The sequence below is a fragment of the Falco naumanni genome, chromosome 2, assembly GCF_017639655.2.
Source record: "Falco naumanni isolate bFalNau1 chromosome 2, bFalNau1.pat, whole genome shotgun sequence".
Classification (NCBI taxonomy): domain Eukaryota; kingdom Metazoa; phylum Chordata; class Aves; order Falconiformes; family Falconidae; genus Falco; species Falco naumanni.
The window spans coordinates 23,956,748-23,976,538 of NC_054055.1; the positions used below are offsets into that span (position 1 = coordinate 23,956,748).

At 37.9% G+C, this 19,791-nt stretch overlaps 2 protein-coding genes across 2 annotated transcripts in view; one reads left to right on the plus strand and one right to left on the minus strand.

Annotated features, from left to right (window-relative positions):
• CEP126 (centrosomal protein 126) overlaps positions 1-3,234 on the minus strand; it is a 37,966-nt gene extending 34,732 nt beyond the window's left edge. The window contains exons 1-2 of the mRNA XM_040583399.1: positions 3,152-3,234; positions 2,939-3,064 (exon numbers count right to left, since the gene is read on the minus strand). Coding sequence (XP_040439333.1) covers positions 2,939-3,064; positions 3,152-3,234 — 209 coding nt within the window. The remainder of the gene's footprint in view (positions 1-2,938; positions 3,065-3,151) is intronic.
• Positions 3,235-7,114: 3,880 nt separating this feature from the next.
• Positions 7,115-18,786, plus strand: ANGPTL5 (angiopoietin like 5). Its single transcript, XM_040584347.1, has 8 exons — positions 7,115-7,321; positions 9,072-9,219; positions 10,194-10,297; positions 10,866-10,959; positions 11,871-11,971; positions 15,529-15,649; positions 16,692-16,877; positions 18,408-18,786. Exons 1-8 carry the CDS (start codon positions 7,223-7,225, stop codon positions 18,725-18,727), a joined length of 1,173 nt encoding a protein of 390 aa, XP_040440281.1. The 5' UTR covers positions 7,115-7,222; the 3' UTR covers positions 18,728-18,786.
• The last annotated feature ends 1,005 nt before the right edge of the window (positions 18,787-19,791 follow it).

A 19,791-nucleotide genomic window follows, 5' to 3' on the forward strand; every position in this document is an offset into this window, starting at 1 on the left:
GCCTCAACAGTACTGAGTGCAGAGAGACGATCACTTCCCTAATCCTGCTGGCCACACTATTTCTGATACAAGCCAGGATGCTGTTGGCCTTCTTGGCCACCTGGGCACACTGCTGGCTCATGTTCAGCCAGCTGTTGACAAAAAATGATTTGGATGATGGGGCAGACTGTATTCTCAGCAAGTTTGCAGATGTTAACAAACTGAGATGAGTGGTTGATACACCAGAGAGTCATGCTGGCATCCAGGAAGACCTCAACAGGCTGGAGAAATGGGTTGACAGGAACTTAATGAAGATGAACAAGAGGAAGTGCAAAGTCCTACACCTGGGGAGGAACAACCGACCAACCCTGGGCACCAATATATGCAGGGGACCACCCAGCCTTGCAGAAAGGTCCTTGGAGTCGAGGTGTACACCAAGTTGAACATGAGTCAGCAATGGGCCCTTGCGACAAAGAAGGCCAACGGTATCCTGGGCTGCATTGAGCAAAGCATTGCCAGCAGGTCAAGGGAGGTCATCCTTCTCCTCTACTCAGCACTGGTAAGGCCACACCTGGAGCGCTGTGTCCAGTTTTGGGCTCCCCAATACAAGAGAGACATGAACAGACTGGAGACAGTCCAAAGAAGGGCCACAAAAATGATGAAGAGACTGGAGCATGTCTCCTAAGAGGAATGTTCAGCCTAGGGAAGAGAAGGCTTGGGGAGGATCTTATCAACATCTATAAATACATCTAAAACATCTAAAAACATCTAAAATGAAGGGAGGATGTAAAAAGGACATAGCCAGGCTCTTTTCAGCAGTGCCCAGTGCTAGGATCAGAGACAACGGGCACAAACTGAAACACAGGAGTTTCCCTCTGAACATCAAGCAACACTGTTTTTACTGTGAGGATGTCTGAGCACTGGCACAGGTTGCCCAGAGAGGTTGTGAAGTCTCCATCTTTGGAGATACTCAAAAGCTGGTCCTGTGTAACCAGCTCTAGGTTTGACCAGATGACCTCAAGAGGTCATTTCCAACCTCACACCACTCTGTGTGAAGGTTAGAAGTAGAAAACTGACTGTCATACTTCATAGCGCACTCATGTCTACTCTCCATATGTTGAAGGAAAAAGAAATATGAAAGAAACAATTTCAGCTTTGAAATTACAAACCAGCAGTGCCAAGAATAACTTCTGATACACACATGTAAGCCCTGTCAGGGAGAATTTAGGGTGCTGTCAGGTGAGAATGTGGAGCTTAAGGAAGTCATGCTACCCTTGAGGAACCATCATCATAGCTAACACCTTTACATGTGCTACAAAGCTAATGGATCTTGGCTCATACACAGAGCTGAGACATGACCTGCATAACTGTCAGGAAAAAACCCATAAATTCAGTTTCAAGGAACTTTTTATTTCCAAATTCCTTTCTTCCATATATGCAATGACCCTTAATTTTGATTTATATTTCACAGCTTATTAATACTGTATGTACTTACTACCTTTCTAACATTAGACAACTAACTCCTTTTCAGTTATTAGGGGAAGACTTGTCACCTCAGACTTCCATTTGAACTGCTTATTATACTTACAGTTATGCCATTCTCAATTATCACAAATGGAAACAATTTCATTTTATGAATACCATACCTAAATTTTTAATTGGCTCACCTGAGTAACTTGGATTTATACTGTGTTTCTTAAGGCTGCGATGAAATACATATGGAAATCTATTTATGTATCAATGAGTATTAGTTTAACTACACTAGTCTGTCAAATATATGCAGGCTGTCTGGTATTTGCTTTTATGTTAAGAGTATAGCATTTCAAGCCCAGTAATACAATAAACAGTGTTCATCTGAGATGTGCAGTGTTCCAGTGGTACTGTTCCAGAAAACTAAATAAGATATTTAACCTTTCAGCTGGGACTCAGTTTACTATCTGCAAAGGTTGTGGGTCGCACAATGTCTTTTAATCACTCAAAGGTGATTATACATCCTCTTCCATTTTTATTTGTATTTCAAGACATATGCTGACAGCACATACTGTCAAGCTAAAGTGGCAGAAGAAACAGTATCTACTGCCTGTCATATGAGTTACCAACATATTGCAATAAGTAAACACTGTACAACAGAAATCATCTGATATGGGAACTATGGGGGATGAGCGTTAATGAGTTAACAACAGGCAGAGGTCTGAGGCTCAGGGGCTTGCAAAGAGGAACTCCTTGCCTCTCCGGTATAACCATCTATACATACAGGAACATCTGCCTCTACAGTATACACAGACTAGTCTCCTGTATGTGTATGATCTCAATGCTAGGGAAAAGCCCCCTATACCTATTCAACTACTTACAGCACTTCACTGAAACATCTCAGAGTATAATTTACTTAATCCATTTGTCGCAGAATATTTCATGACTTTGCGTTCTCATGTATGCAGAAAGACTGAATAATCAAAGCTCTGTTTAAAATTTCAGTACAGAATATCCTGTACTAGAAAGACTTTGCATTGTGTTTATTGGGGCGTGGGAGCACAAAGCCCCGCCACACTGGGGAGGCTGTTATGCCGTGCAGACTGAAAAATGTACACTTCAGAAGGCAACAACTGCCTGTGTGCTGGCTGGTACTATGCATCTGAATGCATGTTTCACACATCCATTGCAGATCAGAGCAACCAGATGAAAGCTCTAGTTACCTTTACTTTATACAGTAAGAGGTGACTACAGTGAGTTTCCAAAAAGTAGTGAGTAAATCAGAATATTTTTCTTTTTATATTTTATTTGTGCTATAGCAAGAAACTGGATTAGTGAAACTTTCCAGCCTAGATTCCTCTAGAACAAAGCAGTGAAGCTATTTAGCAAAGTGAATATGCAAATAATTGAAAGATACTGAAGTGTCTCTAGGTTTTGACTTTTTTTTTTTTTTTAACAGTCTCCCACCAGAGGAACCCTAGTTACTTACCTTATTCGTCTGTTTGTCTCTATCAAATATTTCTGTGCTTTACTCTGACATATTTTTTGATTTTCCTTCAATGCCCGATGTTCCTCTTTTAAATCCCACTCAAAATGACATGTTAAAGTTCCATCCCTAGTATTATGTTAAGGACAATGGAAACTGTAGCAAACAGCTCATTAAAAAATATAGTAAGTAGCCTTTTTGATTGACTTTATATACCTTTTCGGGGAAGGGCAAACTTTACCCATGAGATAGAAAATGCTGATACACCTTTTGACTAAGTACACAACAGTTGGTCCCATAATTGTATATTATAGTAATAATTAAATTTATGTTCATCCAGAAAAAAAGTAACTGCATTTTACTGTTTACAGTGATTTTAAGAGAGGCTTTGCATCAGCAGGTGAAAACCTCGCCCTTGTTACGTTTATTTGAAGAGACATCGTTCTGTTGTTATTTAAATCTGTAACATATAGATACATGTATCACGGGGAAAATGTTTCCAATAGTAACAACCGGCCCCCTCCGGCAAAGGATTAGCTGTTTACACTGAAATTCGTCAATATCCCTGGATAGAAGCTATCCATGAGCAGGAGCGGTCCCGCCCCACCTCAGTAACGATTTCAGCAGCACCCTACAGGCGGGGCTCAGAACTGGTGTCACTGTTCATCCCTTACATTCACGACAGTAAGGATCCCCAAGTTAGGGTGGAGAATACAATTCTCAGTGGCAGCACCTCTTCGAGGAAGGAAAACAAGAAAGCTCCGAAGTTGCCTGAGAAGTCAGCCTTTCCACAGCGCTCTGAAACCCCCGAAAGTACGAGTTTTACTTGGCGCCGCTGCCGGGGCGATCCCCCGCGGCGCGGGATGGCGGCTGCCCACCGCTGCCGCCCGGCTGCCCACCGCTGCCGCCCGCAGGGGCCCGGCGCAGCCCCGCGGCCCCACCGCCCCTGGGCGAGGCACAGGCCGGTGCCCGCGGGCCCTGCCCCTGCGGGGCGGCCACCCCCGAGGCCGCCCGCCCTCACGGGCCGCTCCACCGCCCGCCCCAGCCCCCCACCGCCGGCCGAGCCCCCCGAAAGATACGCTGCAGCCTGCCGCCTCCCACCCGCGCGGGCCTGGCGGCCGCCGGGAGCATCCTGCCTGCGCACCGCCTGGCCGCCCTTCTCGCTGGGCTCCATCCAGCGCGCCGGCCCCGCCGGCCCCACACCGGAGCGCGCCGCACTCAGTGCCGGGCTCCGCTCCGCTCCCCAGCGCGCCCCGGTCGCGCCGCCACCACCGTAGCAACGGGGACGCCGCTCCCTTCGCAACGGGGCGGGGAAGCGGCTGGGGGCGGCAGCTGAGGGGCCGGCGGCTCAGGGGGCGGTGGGAGCGGCTGAGGGGGCGGTGGCTGAGGGGGGCGGCGGGGAGCGGCTGAGAGGGCGGTGGCTGAGGGAGCGGTGGCGGTTTGCCTGGCCCTGCCGTTACTAGACTTGAAGCCCGGCCGAGGGACAGGGTGAACGGGTGCTCCGCTGTGAGCGCAACCTCCGGGGGCCCGGCCCGGCCCTGCCCGGGGTGGAAGCCAGGCGCGGCCACTCTCCGCGTCCGCCCGCCTCTTCCGGCACGCCGCCGTCGCGCTCCCCGCCCGGGCGCGGTGACTGGCGCTCGCCGAGGTTTCCATCCTCCCTGCACTTCTTGTAACTAACAAATGCTGTTTAAACATAAACAAACACCTTCCCCCCACCCCCAATTAAAAAAACCCACAAACCCAAACATAAAACCCCGGTATCCGAACAAACGCGTTTTTAATGAGTTTTTGCAGCGCGAACAAGCGCCTCGCTGAGCCCGTTTGCTGCCGGTGGGCTCTGCTCTCTGCGGATCTCTTGAATCTGTTGACAGTCAAGTCTTGGAGTTCAAAGCATAATCTTTTAACCGCAGGGTGAAGAAATCAGAATAAGGAAAAAAAAGTTAAATTATATAAATTTTTATAGAAAATAAAGTATATTAAAAGTACATAAAGTTACACAAAGAAAATAAGTTCTTAACACTGCAATTTTTTTTTGTTTTCCCCCAGGCAAAGCAGGGTGTGTTGTCTTGGGATATCGCCATGTCTTGGATGAGCTGTCAGCAAAAGGCTAACTGCCCTGGTGATTTCCTGGCGAGACATTTCTCGGCTGTTGTATTTGAGCTTAAACCAATTCTTCTCTTTTTCAGTGTGCAGCTGTTCTATGTCTTTGACTAGAAGGGTAAAAATAGTACCAGTCATTTGTAAAATACTTTTCTCCACAGACACACCACCACCCCACCACCCCCCGTAGAACAGCTTGTGAAGTAGGTGTTACTACTACCATTTTACAGTCAAGACTACTGATGCTCAGGTTGTCAAATGTGCTTAATTTTTATAATATCCCAGCTCCTCATGTCCTTCAGGCTGTAGGATGAGACAACTAGCCGAGGACCGTGTATTTCAGGACTGTATGATTTTTCTGGGACAACAAGCCTAATCTCAAGTGGTTAAGAAATGAAAGGTCCCACTCTGGCAGCTGGTTTGAAAGAAGTTTCATAAATTTTACTGTGGACTATAGATCGATATTCCAGTGAAGGATAAAGATCAGCTCTTAAATCTTTGTGGGATAGATTCTGAATTTATTACAAGTTTTATTTGAAGGCTGGAGCTGCAGAAAAACATTTTTCTTTCCTTCTTGTTCCAGTGGGGTATTCATCTGATAATGCCCTTTAGCTTTCCTCCAAGCTTCAGTTTAACTGTGTATGCAACTGCATGGAGAAGAAGTTCAGTCAACGTTCTGTTTCAGCCATTCCTTCCTGAAATTTGTCACCTTTCCTATTTCTGTGCATAGGATGACATATATAGGTAGCCATGAGTCTTTCCACCCTCTTTCTGAGACTGACCTGTCGATTACAACGTGCATCTTCTTGAGAGACCGTCAACTGATGCACTAGTCATCATTATCTAGTAATTCTTGTGTCAGAAAGCTATGTGCCACGTTCAGAACAAATTAAAAATTTGATTTTGAGAAATACTGAAAATTTTGAGAAATGTTAAATACTTCACAGGTGGTTGAATGTGCTCCTCTCAGGGAGAGGCCAGGTACAGGTGCTTAGTGCCCTTCAGCTATTAATTTTGAAAGAAAACATTGGATTAAAAAATTGGATTAAAATCGGGATTTAAAACTTTATTAACCCTCCTCTCCCAATTGCTTTCAAATCTCTGTAGAAAAAGCTATCTCCAGTGTATTCCAACTTCAGACAGGGATGGAGATGAACCACAGTATCAAGAGAAATTTGGAACATTGTCTGGATGGATCGGTGTAAACTGATGCTGAACAGTGTAATCTGACAGTCCTCTAGACTGTTTATCTCCCAAGGGTATGTTAGAAGCTGAGATTTTATTTATTCAGCCAGATTGCAAACAGTTTAAATTCTTAATGTGCATGAGGAGTTGAAAATCTGTTGGATCTTTATGAACTTTCCAATTAATCTTTCCAAGTAATTTCCTTTTTGGTTAAAATACAGATCCAGTTTTTAAGATATAAAAATAGTGGAATTGAATGTATGAAAACTGTAAGTACCTCATAGCTCTAGTTAAGATTCTGTGGGCTACATTTAATTTTCTTCTTTTTCAGGACATTCTTTTGTACTTTGACATTCTTCAGAGATAAAAATAGTTGTATTTGAATGATGGTCTCACTCTCTATACCTGTGTTCCTACAGATGGGCTACCAGTGAGACCAAGAGCTGGCTATTGTCCTCCCAGTAAACAATTTTCTATGTAACACAAAGTGTTACTTTAAAGTAATATTTTTAATTTTTCTGCTTTGAATTTGCTTTTAGGATATATTCTAAAAGTGCCTTCACAGTCTGTTCTAGTGCACTGCCATCACACCAATATAAACACTTCCATTTTAATTATAAAAACCTTTGTAAAAAAAGTAAAACATTGATTAATACTAGTTTTTCTTTCAAGTATCCCAGACTACTCAATACCAAATATATACCAAAGCTCAAAAATAGCATATCAGAAAATCTGTCAGTTTTATCACAATGAAAATATATATTTGATTTGTCATGTAGGGGTGATAAGCAGTAATTGCTCTCAGGATACAGGCATTAGTATATAAAATCTACTGTGCAATTGAAATGTGGTTTATTAAATCCAGGCATTAAAGGAGTGATGTGTTGGCTGCTCTTTGTGCTGTAGACATTCCCAAATAGTTAGCTCAGGACTTCATAGTGCACAATCCTTTCCATGGAAATTTGAAACCCATCAAAACATTTGCATTTCTTCAAGTAAAAGATGAACTGCTTTAGGGTAACTTCACTGATTTGTCTTAGTATTATTTTGTTCAGTTCAGGAGAGACCGTCGTAACTAATGTCAAGCCTTGTTCATCGAAGGTAAGACTTTCAATTACTTTGCTTAGATAAGCTAATGAATGTAACTGAATGATTTTTCAGAAAATTGAAAGTTGTTTTTAAAATGTAGGTTGCTTTATTCAGGATAGATACGAAAGTACAGAAGATTCAGGTATTTTCAGATAGAGAAAAGAAACTATACTGAAATTGGAGGAATTCAGTTTATTAGAAATTTTTTTTTCTGTTAATGAGATTCATCATAGCTCAGTTGTTAGGCCAGATTTTTAATCTCATCTGCATGACTGTAAATGCAAAGTAACTATTGTTTTTGGCAGAGTCACAGTTTTTGCTTGAATTGCTGAGGTCAGATTTAATTGCCTGTTTCATGTTGGCTTTTGTTAAAAATAAATATTGATTAAAAATATTTGCTTGGCAGTATTTAATTGAACATCTGGTGAATAGCTGTGATAAAGCCCTGGAACAAACCAGTTTCAACTGATCTATTTATAAGTTTCAAGTGATCTATTTATAATTCTTAAAGAATTTTTCTTCCTTTATTTTGTGCTTATTTTAAGATTAAAAAAACATATTCTTTTAGTTCTCTAGCATTTATCTCCACACACAAAATACTGTTACATTAATAATTTGAAATCTTTTTTTTTTTAAAAAAAATCTCCTTGTTAATAGAATCATAGAATGGTTTGGGTTGGAACAGTTTCATGTAATTTTTACTTTCACTTTTAGAAAGCAAAAATCAGGTAAAAAACTGTTCAGTGCTTTGCCAGTGTAGTGCTGATACCAGAAAGAGAAATTTGCAGCAGGAGAAGAGAAATATTATGTTGAAGGAATGTTCAAGTCTAAATAAGTTTTGTTTTTCATTAAAATATTTACTTTCCTAAGGATCCTATTTACATTTGAAAATACAACATATGAACATACTACAGTGCTTTGCTGAGACTATGGAATCGACGAACAGACTCAAATGTGTTTCTTAGTCTTTTGACAATGACACATATTTCAGGAATTACTTTTAGCATTTCTTTAAGTGATGAGTCAGAGGCATTCTCTTATTTTATGCCACATGGCACCATGGAAGAAAAAATCTTAAATATAAAAAAAATATTTTAAAAGAACATTGATAGGTGTAATTACTTTTACTAATGCTTATATTGTTCCTATTTCAGATAACTGTGTGCCTATGAATAGTGTCCCTTTATTCTTTCCTCTATCAGAGCATTTAAAATATTTTTTTAATGTTAAGTTTATCTGCAAAGCTGCTTGGGACTGCATGTGTGCATAGATTAATAACTTGTGCAAGTATTTCCATGATCAGAATCTAAGTAATTAATTTAGGGGCTTTCAAGAGTGAAAGTGTTTTGCTAATATGTGGTATTTCACTTTTCAGTGAAAATAACTTTGTTAGCATTTAAGATGTCTGTTGTGTGTGGTGATTCCTAAAATGTGACCTTAAATGCAAGATTTGCAAGTTCTTGCCTCCAGTTCACAGTGCTCACAAGTAGAATACTTAACCAGAAATGCTGGTGGTATTTTTTAAAGTTGTAGAGGTTGATCTTTACCTCTGACATTCTTTTTCTCTTGTGAGGTATAGCTAAGCAGAAGACACCTAACAGGCCATGATTTCAGCTCTGTCAATTATTGCTTGATAAAGCTTTAAAAAACACAGGTTTTGAAGGAAGATCCATGGAGTAATCTAATTCATTTTGGCAGACCGATCTATTTTATATATGCTTTATGATCAATTTATTTCCCCCTCCATTGTTTGGTACAACAGGGCACAAGGAATGTTGGAGCTGTGGAGGAACCACTCAAGGCAGAAGAGAAAAATAAATCTGCAGATATTTCAAAACAAAAAGAACAATGCCTTGTACCATGTGATGTTCAAGCTAAAATTTTACGAGGGGAAAAACAATACATGTGCAGTATGTATTCATAAAGAATACTTTAAGCAACAACCTATGCAATGCCATGCTATGCAATCCTCTGCTCTGCTCTGCTGTGCTAATTTATTTTTCACTCTTCTTGAGCACGTGACAGCCTTTGACCCTGCTGCCCAGGCTGAGTATTGTTCAGAAAATTTGGTGTGCCATGTTTTTGGGATGCAGCTGGTGTGACCAAGTTAAAGGATAATCATGCTAGTCTCTATAATCACTGGTGAAGACAGGCAAATCCAAGGAGTTCAGCCCACCTGGATCTGTGTTACCCTCTGGATTCTGGTAGCTCTCTATTAGAGGGGAAAAGTAGGGTGTTTGTCCCTGATTTAAACATCATTGTTAGGTGGAGGGGAGGTCAGTGGGAGTTAGTTAGGTAGTTAGCCAAAGTGGGAGGAAATCTGTACTTCAGCTTGCCTTTTATAGATACTTAACGCAGGACATTATTAGCTGCCTTGACAAACTACACAGCAAATGATGTAATCAGCCTCTGAAAGAAATTGCCAAAATTCTTTCCCATATGATTTTTAACATGTATTATTAATTACCTGACATGCATTTTTTTTTATTATTATTGTTTTTTATTTTTAGCATCAGGGCAGAAAACAGGAGTAGCAGAGTGAATAAGTATATGTAGGATGACAAGAAACCTTATATATTTGTCTTTTATCATTTGCACTTGTATTTCTGTGATATTCGTTAACTGGTCATCCAAGTTTCCCAAGGATAAGACAAAATTCTTCTTCAAATCTTAAGAAGAGCCATCACTTCTTAAGATGTCTTCACTGCAACCAGGGAGGCTGAGGTTTTTATCTGTGATCTCTGTACTGCTTTGGTTTCACTTTTAGGTACACTGAGGTTAAACACCTTCAATATTCACTTAGATATCATAAATGTGTTGTCATTCAGTCAAGAATATTTCTAGATTCATAACAACAAAGTGGATGAACATATTTCTTTTAAAGGAAATTTGCAGAACTCTCTTGTTGAATATGCAAGAAGTACAAAAAAACTGGTAAGAAACATGATGGATGATCAACAGTCGTCTTTGGATTACCTTTCTAATCAGGTACTTTTTATCATAAAGATTTTTATTTCTTATTTGTCACTACAGGTGTTGTCTAACTGAGGAAAATTAAGCATTTATATTGTCATTAAAGCAGTAGAATTAGAGTCTCTGTCACCATTCCCTGTACCTTGGGTAGCCTGTGAGTTCCATTCCTACAAGGAGTGATAAGCACCACCTGGTTCACAACGTAGTGGCATACCTGGAGGACTGTTCCTCCACATTGGTTGCTATCTCCAGTCCTGTTGTATTTGTGCAGGTGACGTATCATATTACTGTTAACTCTGACAATAGTTTACAAACACTGTGGATTGCTCAGTACAGATAAAAAGCCTTAATCAAACTGAAGGACTTTTTTTTTTTTTTTTTTTTTAATTAACTGGAATTGCCTAAAAATAATTTTGGATGAAAAAGTAAAAAATCAGACCAATTCACCTAATGAAGGTATGAATCACTAACATACTACAAAAATGATTTTCAGATTATATTTACTAGAAGTCAAAAAGAACGTCTTCAGAATGCAGAATTCCTTACTGCGACCTAATTAAAAATCTTTTATTTGAATTTGCAGGTAAATGAACTTATGAACAGACTTCTTCTTTTGAACGCAGAGGTTTTGAGAAAGCATTTGGATCCCCTTCCTTACAAAATGGTTCAATCTCATGGTAAGTATTTTTCGCATTTAGTCTTGACCTCTTCCCTTTCTATCTTTGTATCTTGACAAAGAACTAATTAAAGCAAAGGTAAGCAGTTATAACATTTATGGCATTTATTCTGTGTTAGTAACATAAACTCTGGAAAATTTGTAAAATGTTTAAGAACATCATCATAAAGAATTCTTTCAATAATTCATAACCGATAATTCTGGGCATCTTGTTTAGCATCTTATTGATTTTTATGCAAAGTATCAAGTATGATCATTAGTTCATAAGTGATCTGATATTGCTAAATGGCACTTTCTTTTGCAATAAAGTGTGATCTGCATTTGCAATATTTTTCTTTGAATGGGATGGAAGTCACTTGTCCACTGGACAGTTAATCTTTGTAGTGTCCATCCCAACTAAAGGAAACATTACCTCTGAGCAGTCTTAGTGGCTGTACAGACTGCTTTTCTGAGTATGTTTTACACAGACTTGGCTTAACACTTGGAAGCAAAGGGTTTTTTAGGTATACATTATGACATAAAGGATTTTACAAGTGTAAATACAAATATCTGCAGGAAAAATACATCCTTCCCCAGATAATTTGTCGTCTTCTCAGTACAAGTGTTACCCAAATAAAATCTGTAAAATGACCCAGATATATAATTTAATTTCTGCATTGTACCCATTAAGATTAGAAAGAAATATCTCTATAGAATATACTTTATACTTTCTGAGCTTAATGAAGTTCAGAGAATTTTCATTTTTAAGGTAAATTAATGATAAAACATGATTTTAAAGTTTGCATGATAAGAAACTGCTATTTGAAATCATTCATACATTACCAAGAAGAGTAATATTTATGTGCTTAAGCTGTATTTGATTTTTTTAAACATATTTTGCTAATGAACTTCATCAAATACTTTCTTCTCTAGGGTTGGATTGCACTGATATTAAAGATACTGTTGGCTCAGTTTCAAAAACTCCAACTGGTCTGTACGTTATCCATCCAGAAGGATCAAATTATCCTTTTGAGGTAATAAATTTATCTCTCAAAACAGCCACAATTTGCTTGAGAATATGCACTTATAATATATTTAATGGATCCAAAGTGTTGTCTGTCCTTGACGATTTCTCAACAGATGAATAAGAAATGTATTGAATGATCCAAATGCATCTGCCATTACTATAATTTTGATAAGTTTCTCATTTTCTATGAAGAAATTTAATGTATGTCCCATCTGATCCTATCACCATTTTTCATATACAGTGAAAAATGTACCAAAAAGGAAAATCCAAGGTATTTTCCAGCATCCCTTTTGGACATTGAGATGTACAGTTCTTTTCCTTTTTAGAGATGGAAAACTGAGAAGCCGAGTGATTGATCCATTTTGGCTCCTAAAATGGGACCTTTGGCTTTTTGAATCATTCTGCTGGATGACTGTATAGCATTGCCTTCTCTTGAGAGGTGACACTACTGATGCCTGTAGCTTGGACCATGATATTGTATAAGCATCTAAATATAGGTGCAGATGCACATTAGAGGAGTAGGTACTTTACTCTTGTCTGAGCATCGTTGTAACTCAGTCTGAAGGCATTTTCTGTAACTGATCAGTTATAGTGCCTATCTAGGAGAAGAGAGTTTGGGGTTAATTTCCTCAGGCTCAGGACATTCAGATTCATGCAAACACAAGGAATACTTTGTTTTGTCTGTTTATTTCCATTTCAGGTGCTTCCACTTAGGGAAGTCCTTATGCATAGTGGAATGACACTTTCAAACCTTTAATTGTGCAGTACCTTAGTTTTTGGTGAATACCTATGTAGTTTAAGTCAGCCAATAAATAGCAAAATTTAATATCTAACTTTATAGCCTTCCTTTATATATAACAAAGGAAGGATGAATCCCTTTATCTCTAGCCAACTGAAACCTTACAAAAAAAGGTGGGTTTTTTTGTTCAAACTGGTTATGAAAAGGCTTCAGAAGTATGCTAGGATCTCAAAAGGAAAAATGAACTTGTTTGTGCAGACCCCAATGGAAAAACCTATCATTCTGTCAGTACAATGCAATAAGCTCAGGGAAAAGACCTGTAGCTCACTGGCAAGTTCATTCAAGGTAAAAGAAAGGCAAAGACAGGTAGAAGTGTTCACAGAACAACCATGTTTATAGTATGAAGAAAATGCTGTCTGCCTCACCCCAGGATCAACCATAACAGAAAATGCATCTGTTTCAGAGTATCTTCTGGATTGAGGGGGATTCCATTGAGGAAATATTCATACCTCACCCAAATTACTTTTCCTGAGAGATGGTATGATTAATCTAGGTGAGAAAAGTGATTTCTCAGTTCACTTATAGCTTTTGGCAAATAAATCTGAAATTATAAACTGTCTTTCACTTCAAAAGTATTTTTGACACTTTTCCACATTTAAAGTTACTGCCAGAATCTGAGAATCAGTTATATGAGTGGAAAGGTTCCTTAAGGAGAACAAGAAACAGAAAGAAAAATCATAATAATTTGGTTAAAAGCACAAGGTAATAATAAATAATAAGAATAAATGCCTGCACTCATTAAATGAGTGTCTCATTTCTCATCTGGTAGATGTTACCCAGAACTGAAAAGATAGTGCCAAAAAGGTCTCAGAGAAAAATATCTAAAATATGTGTGTTCCATAAAAAATACTTTTTAAAGGAAAACTGTTTAATGCAAATTCTTCCATGTGTTGAAGCATTAAAAGGGTAAAAGTGAAATGATGAATGGACAAAAATATCAAGACATTAAAACATAAACAAGAAATTGTAATGCATTTTAAGGGGCTAATAGCCAAGAGTTCTGGAAGTTCTGCAGACTAGCAAAATAAGAAAAATACTAGGGGGCAGAAAAACATAGTAAGAAAGTAAAAACCAGAAAAAAAAGCCATCATGAAACACTTTTATTTCAACGAGGACCTTTAGAGCAATAAGCTGCCCTTTAAATGTAACTGAAAGTAAACCAAAATAGTTTCAGAATAATTTGCATAAAGATTCCAAGTAAAAGAAAAAAAATAATTTAGACAACTTGGTCCTGTTTTCATGTTTCACACTTCATGTTTTCAAAAGTGAGTATAGATTTTGCTGCTTAACTCAGGCTAATTGAAACCTGAATTACAGGAGCTCTAAGAATATAAAGTTTCAGTGGTAGTGGCAGATTCTCACAATCTTAGAAAATTAGTCCCAAATGGGCTTTTGTCTGATCATTCAAACATGAGGCAATTAAAACCAATTTCACTTCTGGAGAATTGAATCATGATTACTTTCTGACACATTTTTCAATAAGTAAATTTAGATCAATGATATTTCTAAGGTGGGTCAGACAAAACAAAGAGTTTTTTGAAATATACCTCTTATACACACTAAAGATAGACAGGGAAGAAATATTCAGCAGAAGCATCCTCCTGCTCATTTAATTGAAATTGTACCTGAAACAGTCATGTCCCTCATACCCTGCATGATATGAGACACAGAACAAGCTGTAAAGTGGATTAACTATAAGGCTTTAGGAAAGAAAATGACATTTTTCCCAGCATATAAGGAATTAAGAAACTACACAGTAATGACTCTTTTTGGTGTATCTGTCTCATATTTTTACTTAACTGGTGTATGTTTTGGTGCCATATCTAGCTGGTTGATGATTTCTCATGTAGAACCAAATCTGCCTCTTCTGAGAATTATCAATACTCCCACTGATTTTATTGGACCCACACAGATTTCTCTGTGTAAGGGGGGTTACAGGGGAGAAATGGGCAGTAAGATTCCTATTTCAGGGAACACAATTGCATGTCTACAGTTAAATGGGCTGAGGAGAAAATGTGCCGCATAATGGGATATTCCATAGCGGAGCAGAGCGCAGCTGCACCACTGCCATTTGACATGCTCTTGGGCACAAATTTTAGTGAAGACTAATAAATTTGAGAGTTGATCTCTGGCATTCAATGGGACTGCTCAGTTGCTGGCTGTTAATTGTTCACATTGGGACTTCCCTGGATTGGGGCCCCTTCTTATATAGAGTTTTCTGCTGCAGCAGCATAAATTATTATATACTGTGTTATTGCTATCACTTTTCCCATTTCCTCACCTTTATTAAGGGCTCTACATTTCCCAGGCATCATACACACAGTATTTCTGGGGAAGAAGGTATAATGGTGAGGAAGAACACATAAGAAGTTGTGTCTGTTTTGCTTTACTGAAATAAAGGTATATTCAGTGTTAGTGCCTGTATCTGTAATATTTTGCGTGAATAATATATCCCATTGCATGTTGCTTCCACTTCATGCTATTATTAATTTGCAGTAACATTTATCAAAGCATATTTATTGTATCTGATACAAGCAGACTTTTGCACACAGTTCTTACTGGTTGAGGAAATGCCCAAATCAAGCAGCCCAACAAGAACATACAAGAAAATACTGCAGCTTCATTTTTTATTTTCTTTGAGCTTTTTGTTAAGATATTTGAAAGGTATGTTGCTTAGCAAAACACTGAATAGTCCACTTTTCTTTAATGAAAATGTTTTCTTAATAACATCTACTTCAGGGATGCTTAATTTATGTCTATTCTAGGTTTTGTGTGACATGGATTTTCAAGGAGGTGGATGGACTGTGGTTCAGAAAAGAACTGATGGAATCATTCCATTTCAGAGAACATGGTCTGAATATCTGGATGGATTTGGTGACCTTTCTGGTATTAATTTTAAATACAGTAAAGTGCTTCAGACCCAACATTTCTGTTGCCCTTACGTGACCTATATTCCACTAAATAGTGTGGGATTTTTAATAGTATAGAGATTAAAGTTCTTTTCCGTTAAAAGTCTTATTTATACTTAAGAGGTTTTTTTATCAAATCTATTGTGTGACTTTCTCAATGACTATTACCCTACTAAAGACTTTAGCCATTGCCCACCCTCAGTCTCATAAAAGGTGTTTAAAATGTTATATGTACTTCCTGAAATAATGTATAAATTGCCCTCTTTTTTTCAGATTGAGAAAAGAAGTGCCTTAGTTGGTTTTAATCACATTTACAAAGTATTTCCTTAATACTTTTTGAGAAAAATCAGTAATATTTCACCATAGAGCATATGAAGTTAGAAAAAGAATGGAAATATTTCATTAGCTAATACAAACACAACTGTAATACTACTTTTTTACTGCCATCTTTCATCCAGCAAGTCTCAAAGCAGTTGTTTTTTGTTTACCTGGGATTGCAGTGGAAGCACATAACTTTTCAACTATACAAAAAAGTGCAGTTCACATGGGGCAACCCTTCATGGAAAAATAGTGTGATTTATAGAGGCAGCAAATCTGGAGAATAGGGTTTGAGTTTTGTTGCATTTCATAGAATGCCAACATTTATAATTTCTCAGTATTACCCTTAGGAAAGCTGCTGAATTCTCTTTAATCAAGTGGATCTTTAGTACATTCAGTTTTTGTGATCTTCTAAGGTATAAGAAGGTGAACACTTGGAAGTTATCATGTGGACAATTGTCTAAAAGTGTCACAGAGAAAAAAGATGATGCACACATACGAATTTTTTCCATGGAATTCCCAATGAATTATGAAGATTACTCTGTACCTTCATTAGTCTTTCAAAGGAATATAATCCTGTCATACAACTTTTATTACAGTTGGTTCGGGAAGGAAAGTAGAAAAACTAGAAGAATCCATTTTTTCGTGTACACTTTCCATTTCTAGAAGTTTATTAATTCTTTATTATATTTCTGTTTTAGGAGAATTTTGGCTTGGACTGAGGAAGATTTTTCACATAGTAAATCAAAAAGCCACTGGTTTCAGTCTTTATGTGGATTTGGAATCAGAAAATGACAAGCATGCCCATGCATCGTATGATAGATTTTGGATAGAGGATGAAGCATGTTCTTTTAAGATCCACTTGGGACGTTATTCAGGAAATGCTGGTAAAAACCTCCTCTATAGTATTTAAAGATAGTGGCTCCCTTTCTTAATATGAAGAAATGCATTCAAAAGATTAATGCTTAATTAACTTTAAAAATGTTTATTTCTAATCTCTTTTTCACTATTTGGTGAATAATGAACAGTTATGCAGATAAATGGTTAATGATCTAGCGATTGATTATGCCAACATCAATCTTTACATAGTAAGAAATAATTTTATTCTGTTGGTTCAAGGTCCTTAATGGAATAATTGAATAAACAATCCTTTAATAAAGAAATAAAGAAAATACCAGAGGCCTACAAGAAAGCTGGAGGGAGACTTTTTACAAGGGCATGTAGTGATAGGACAAGGGAGATAGGTTTTAAGAGGAAAGAGAGTGGGTTTAGATTAGATATGAGGAAGAAATTCTTTACTGTGAGGGCGGTGAGGCACTGGCACAGGCTGCCCAGAGCAGCTGTGGCTGCCCCATCCCTGGCAGTGCTCAAGGCCAGGCTGGATGGGGCTGGGAGCAACCTGGTCTAGTGGGAGGTGTCCCTGCCCATGGCAAAGGAATTGGGACTAGATGATCTTTAAGGTCCCTTCCAACCCAAACCATTCTATGATTCTATGAAAATGAATAAAGAAAATAAAGGAACTTTAATGGATTTAAGTCCACCCTATAATACAGAAGGAATTTTGTGTGTGTTTGTGTGTATCTATCTAATGGTTCAATTACTTAGATGTCCATTATCTCTTCCCAAATTCTCTGATGTTAGGGGAAATCTTCCTGATGTTGCTTTGGTTAGTTCAGAATTGTTTAGACAGTGGCATACAAAGCATAGAGAAAGAAACCAACTGGAACAAATTAGGCCTACAGTATGTAACATTTACAGGCTGACATATAGACACAAATTAATTTACAATTCCAGATCTCCCTGAATATCATAGCTATACCAAACGTGCCAAGATTTTTGTTAAGTATTGCACCATGTCTTACTGCTTTTTTCTATTGTCTTTTTGCATGTTTACTAATATTCAAGAATGTTCCTTATTACTGACTTAATCTCTAAATGTGTGGTGCTTTACCTGGATTTGTCAGAAACATTGTCTCTTCATTAAGAGAACAGAACCAGTAATCACTGAAACTTGTGTTTTAACATTTGCATTTTACCTCATGACTTACTCTGGGGCTTTAGGCCCATCGCTGGAAAATCCGAAGTTAACAATGCTTCTAATTTTCTTTCATGTTTTCTTCCACTGTCTTTGAGGACAGAAGCCTTTATAGCTGCTGTGCATCACTAAAAGTGACAACAATATAAAGAGGTTTCATTGAATTTCAAGTTCTTCCATACTTCTCAGTATTTAAACTTTCTCTTTCCTAAGTCTTTAACATATTGCCAGCTCATTATTTGGTGGTCTTGAAGCACTTTTGAAGAAATCTATCTTTCTAATAATTTCAGAGGAAAAGTTTGCAAGATATGCAACAGGTAAGAAGTATTATGTTTCTCTGTAGCTCACTCTTTTATCCTTCTGTTTTATCTGTTGTACTTAGGGGATGCATTTAGAGGATATAGAAAAGAAGATAACCAGAATTTGATGCCTTTCAGCACATTTGATGTTGATAATGATGGATGCAGGCCAATGTGTGCTATTAAAGAACAGCTTGTGAAGAGCTGCAGTAACTTCAGTGATAACACTGGATGGTGGTTCAACCAGTGTGGCCTTGCAAATCTTAACGGTGTTCATCGCTACACAGGTAGATTTCTTGCAACTGGGATTCACTGGGATACATGGACAATGAACAATAAACCAGTCAAAATTAAATCAGTTTCAATGAAAATTCGGAGAACCTATAACCCATATTTCCATTAATCTAATCTATGAAAACAGAAATATAAGTCTTCTTGTAATTATGTCAGATAATGTATCACTGCATCATAAATACCTTTCATTTTCACTTGAACAGTCCAGTCTTAAAACTTTATTAGATATTTCCATAATACAGTTACTAATTTTTATTATGAAATGTCAGCATTTGTAGTTTCTGCTTGAGTAAGAACATCCTAAGAAGAACAGGGTTTTCAGAAAACAATTTAAGCTTAGTGCTTGTCAGCTTTGATTCAACTGCCTCTTATGCAATCCCAGAGCCAGTGGAAAATTCTAAAAAGCAGTGTAATGCTGACCTTTGAATGTGGTTTTTCTGTGCTCTCTGCATACCTGAATAGCCAAGAAATTTCAGCAAATTTTCCTTTAGAAAGCCATATACCTGTCATAATGATGCCATAATTTTGGAAAAACCCTTTTCTTCACCTTAGGTTAATATTCCACAGTCAACTCTTCTTTCTGTATTCCTTATCAGGCAAGAGAACACTGACTTACTTCAACACCTATGCAACGTTTTATATACTCTCAGGGCCCGATTTTTATACAAGTAAGGTAGTTACTGATATATAAGGACTATGGTCTGTTTTTTCTTTAATTTTCACAGTCAATGTGTTTAATAATCAGATTGTTATTCTAACATTGTCTATTTCACAATTTACGGTAAATAAACACTTTTTCAAAGAAAATGTATAACATTTCATATAACCTTTAGAGTTTTAATTTTTGGATATGGGCCTGATCTTATGTTTTTCATTCTTATTGGCATTCACTTTGTGAATGATCATATGGTAATGAACAAAACCAATCTGAGTTATAGAAGTACATTTTAAATTAGTGTGAATTGTTTGAATTTCTGTCAGTAAAATAGACTAATATCAATAAAAATGTGAGTATTGTCAGTACAGCAGTGTTTCTGGAACCTGGCATCTATTCTGTAGCAACTAGGGATGGTATTTCTCATCTCTGCTTCAGTTTCAGTAGATCAGATCTGCAGTAACATGTGGAATGGAATCAGCTAAAAACTCTATAGCTTTCCTCTTTGCTGTCTTGCA

What these genes read in the sequence shown, in the direction of transcription:
- ANGPTL5 (XM_040584347.1), top strand. Translation starts at nt 7,223, where the DNA reads ATGAACTGCTTTAGGGTAACTTCACTGATTTGTCTTAGTATTATTTTG. An exon ending in GGAAAAACAATACATGTGCA is followed by an intron (nt 9,220 to 10,193) that starts GTATGTATTCAT and finishes TTTCTTTTAAAG; the next exon opens with GAAATTTGCAGAACTCTCTT. An exon ending in ACGTTATTCAGGAAATGCTG is followed by an intron (nt 16,878 to 18,407) that starts GTAAAAACCTCC and finishes TGTTGTACTTAG; the next exon opens with GGGATGCATTTAGAGGATAT.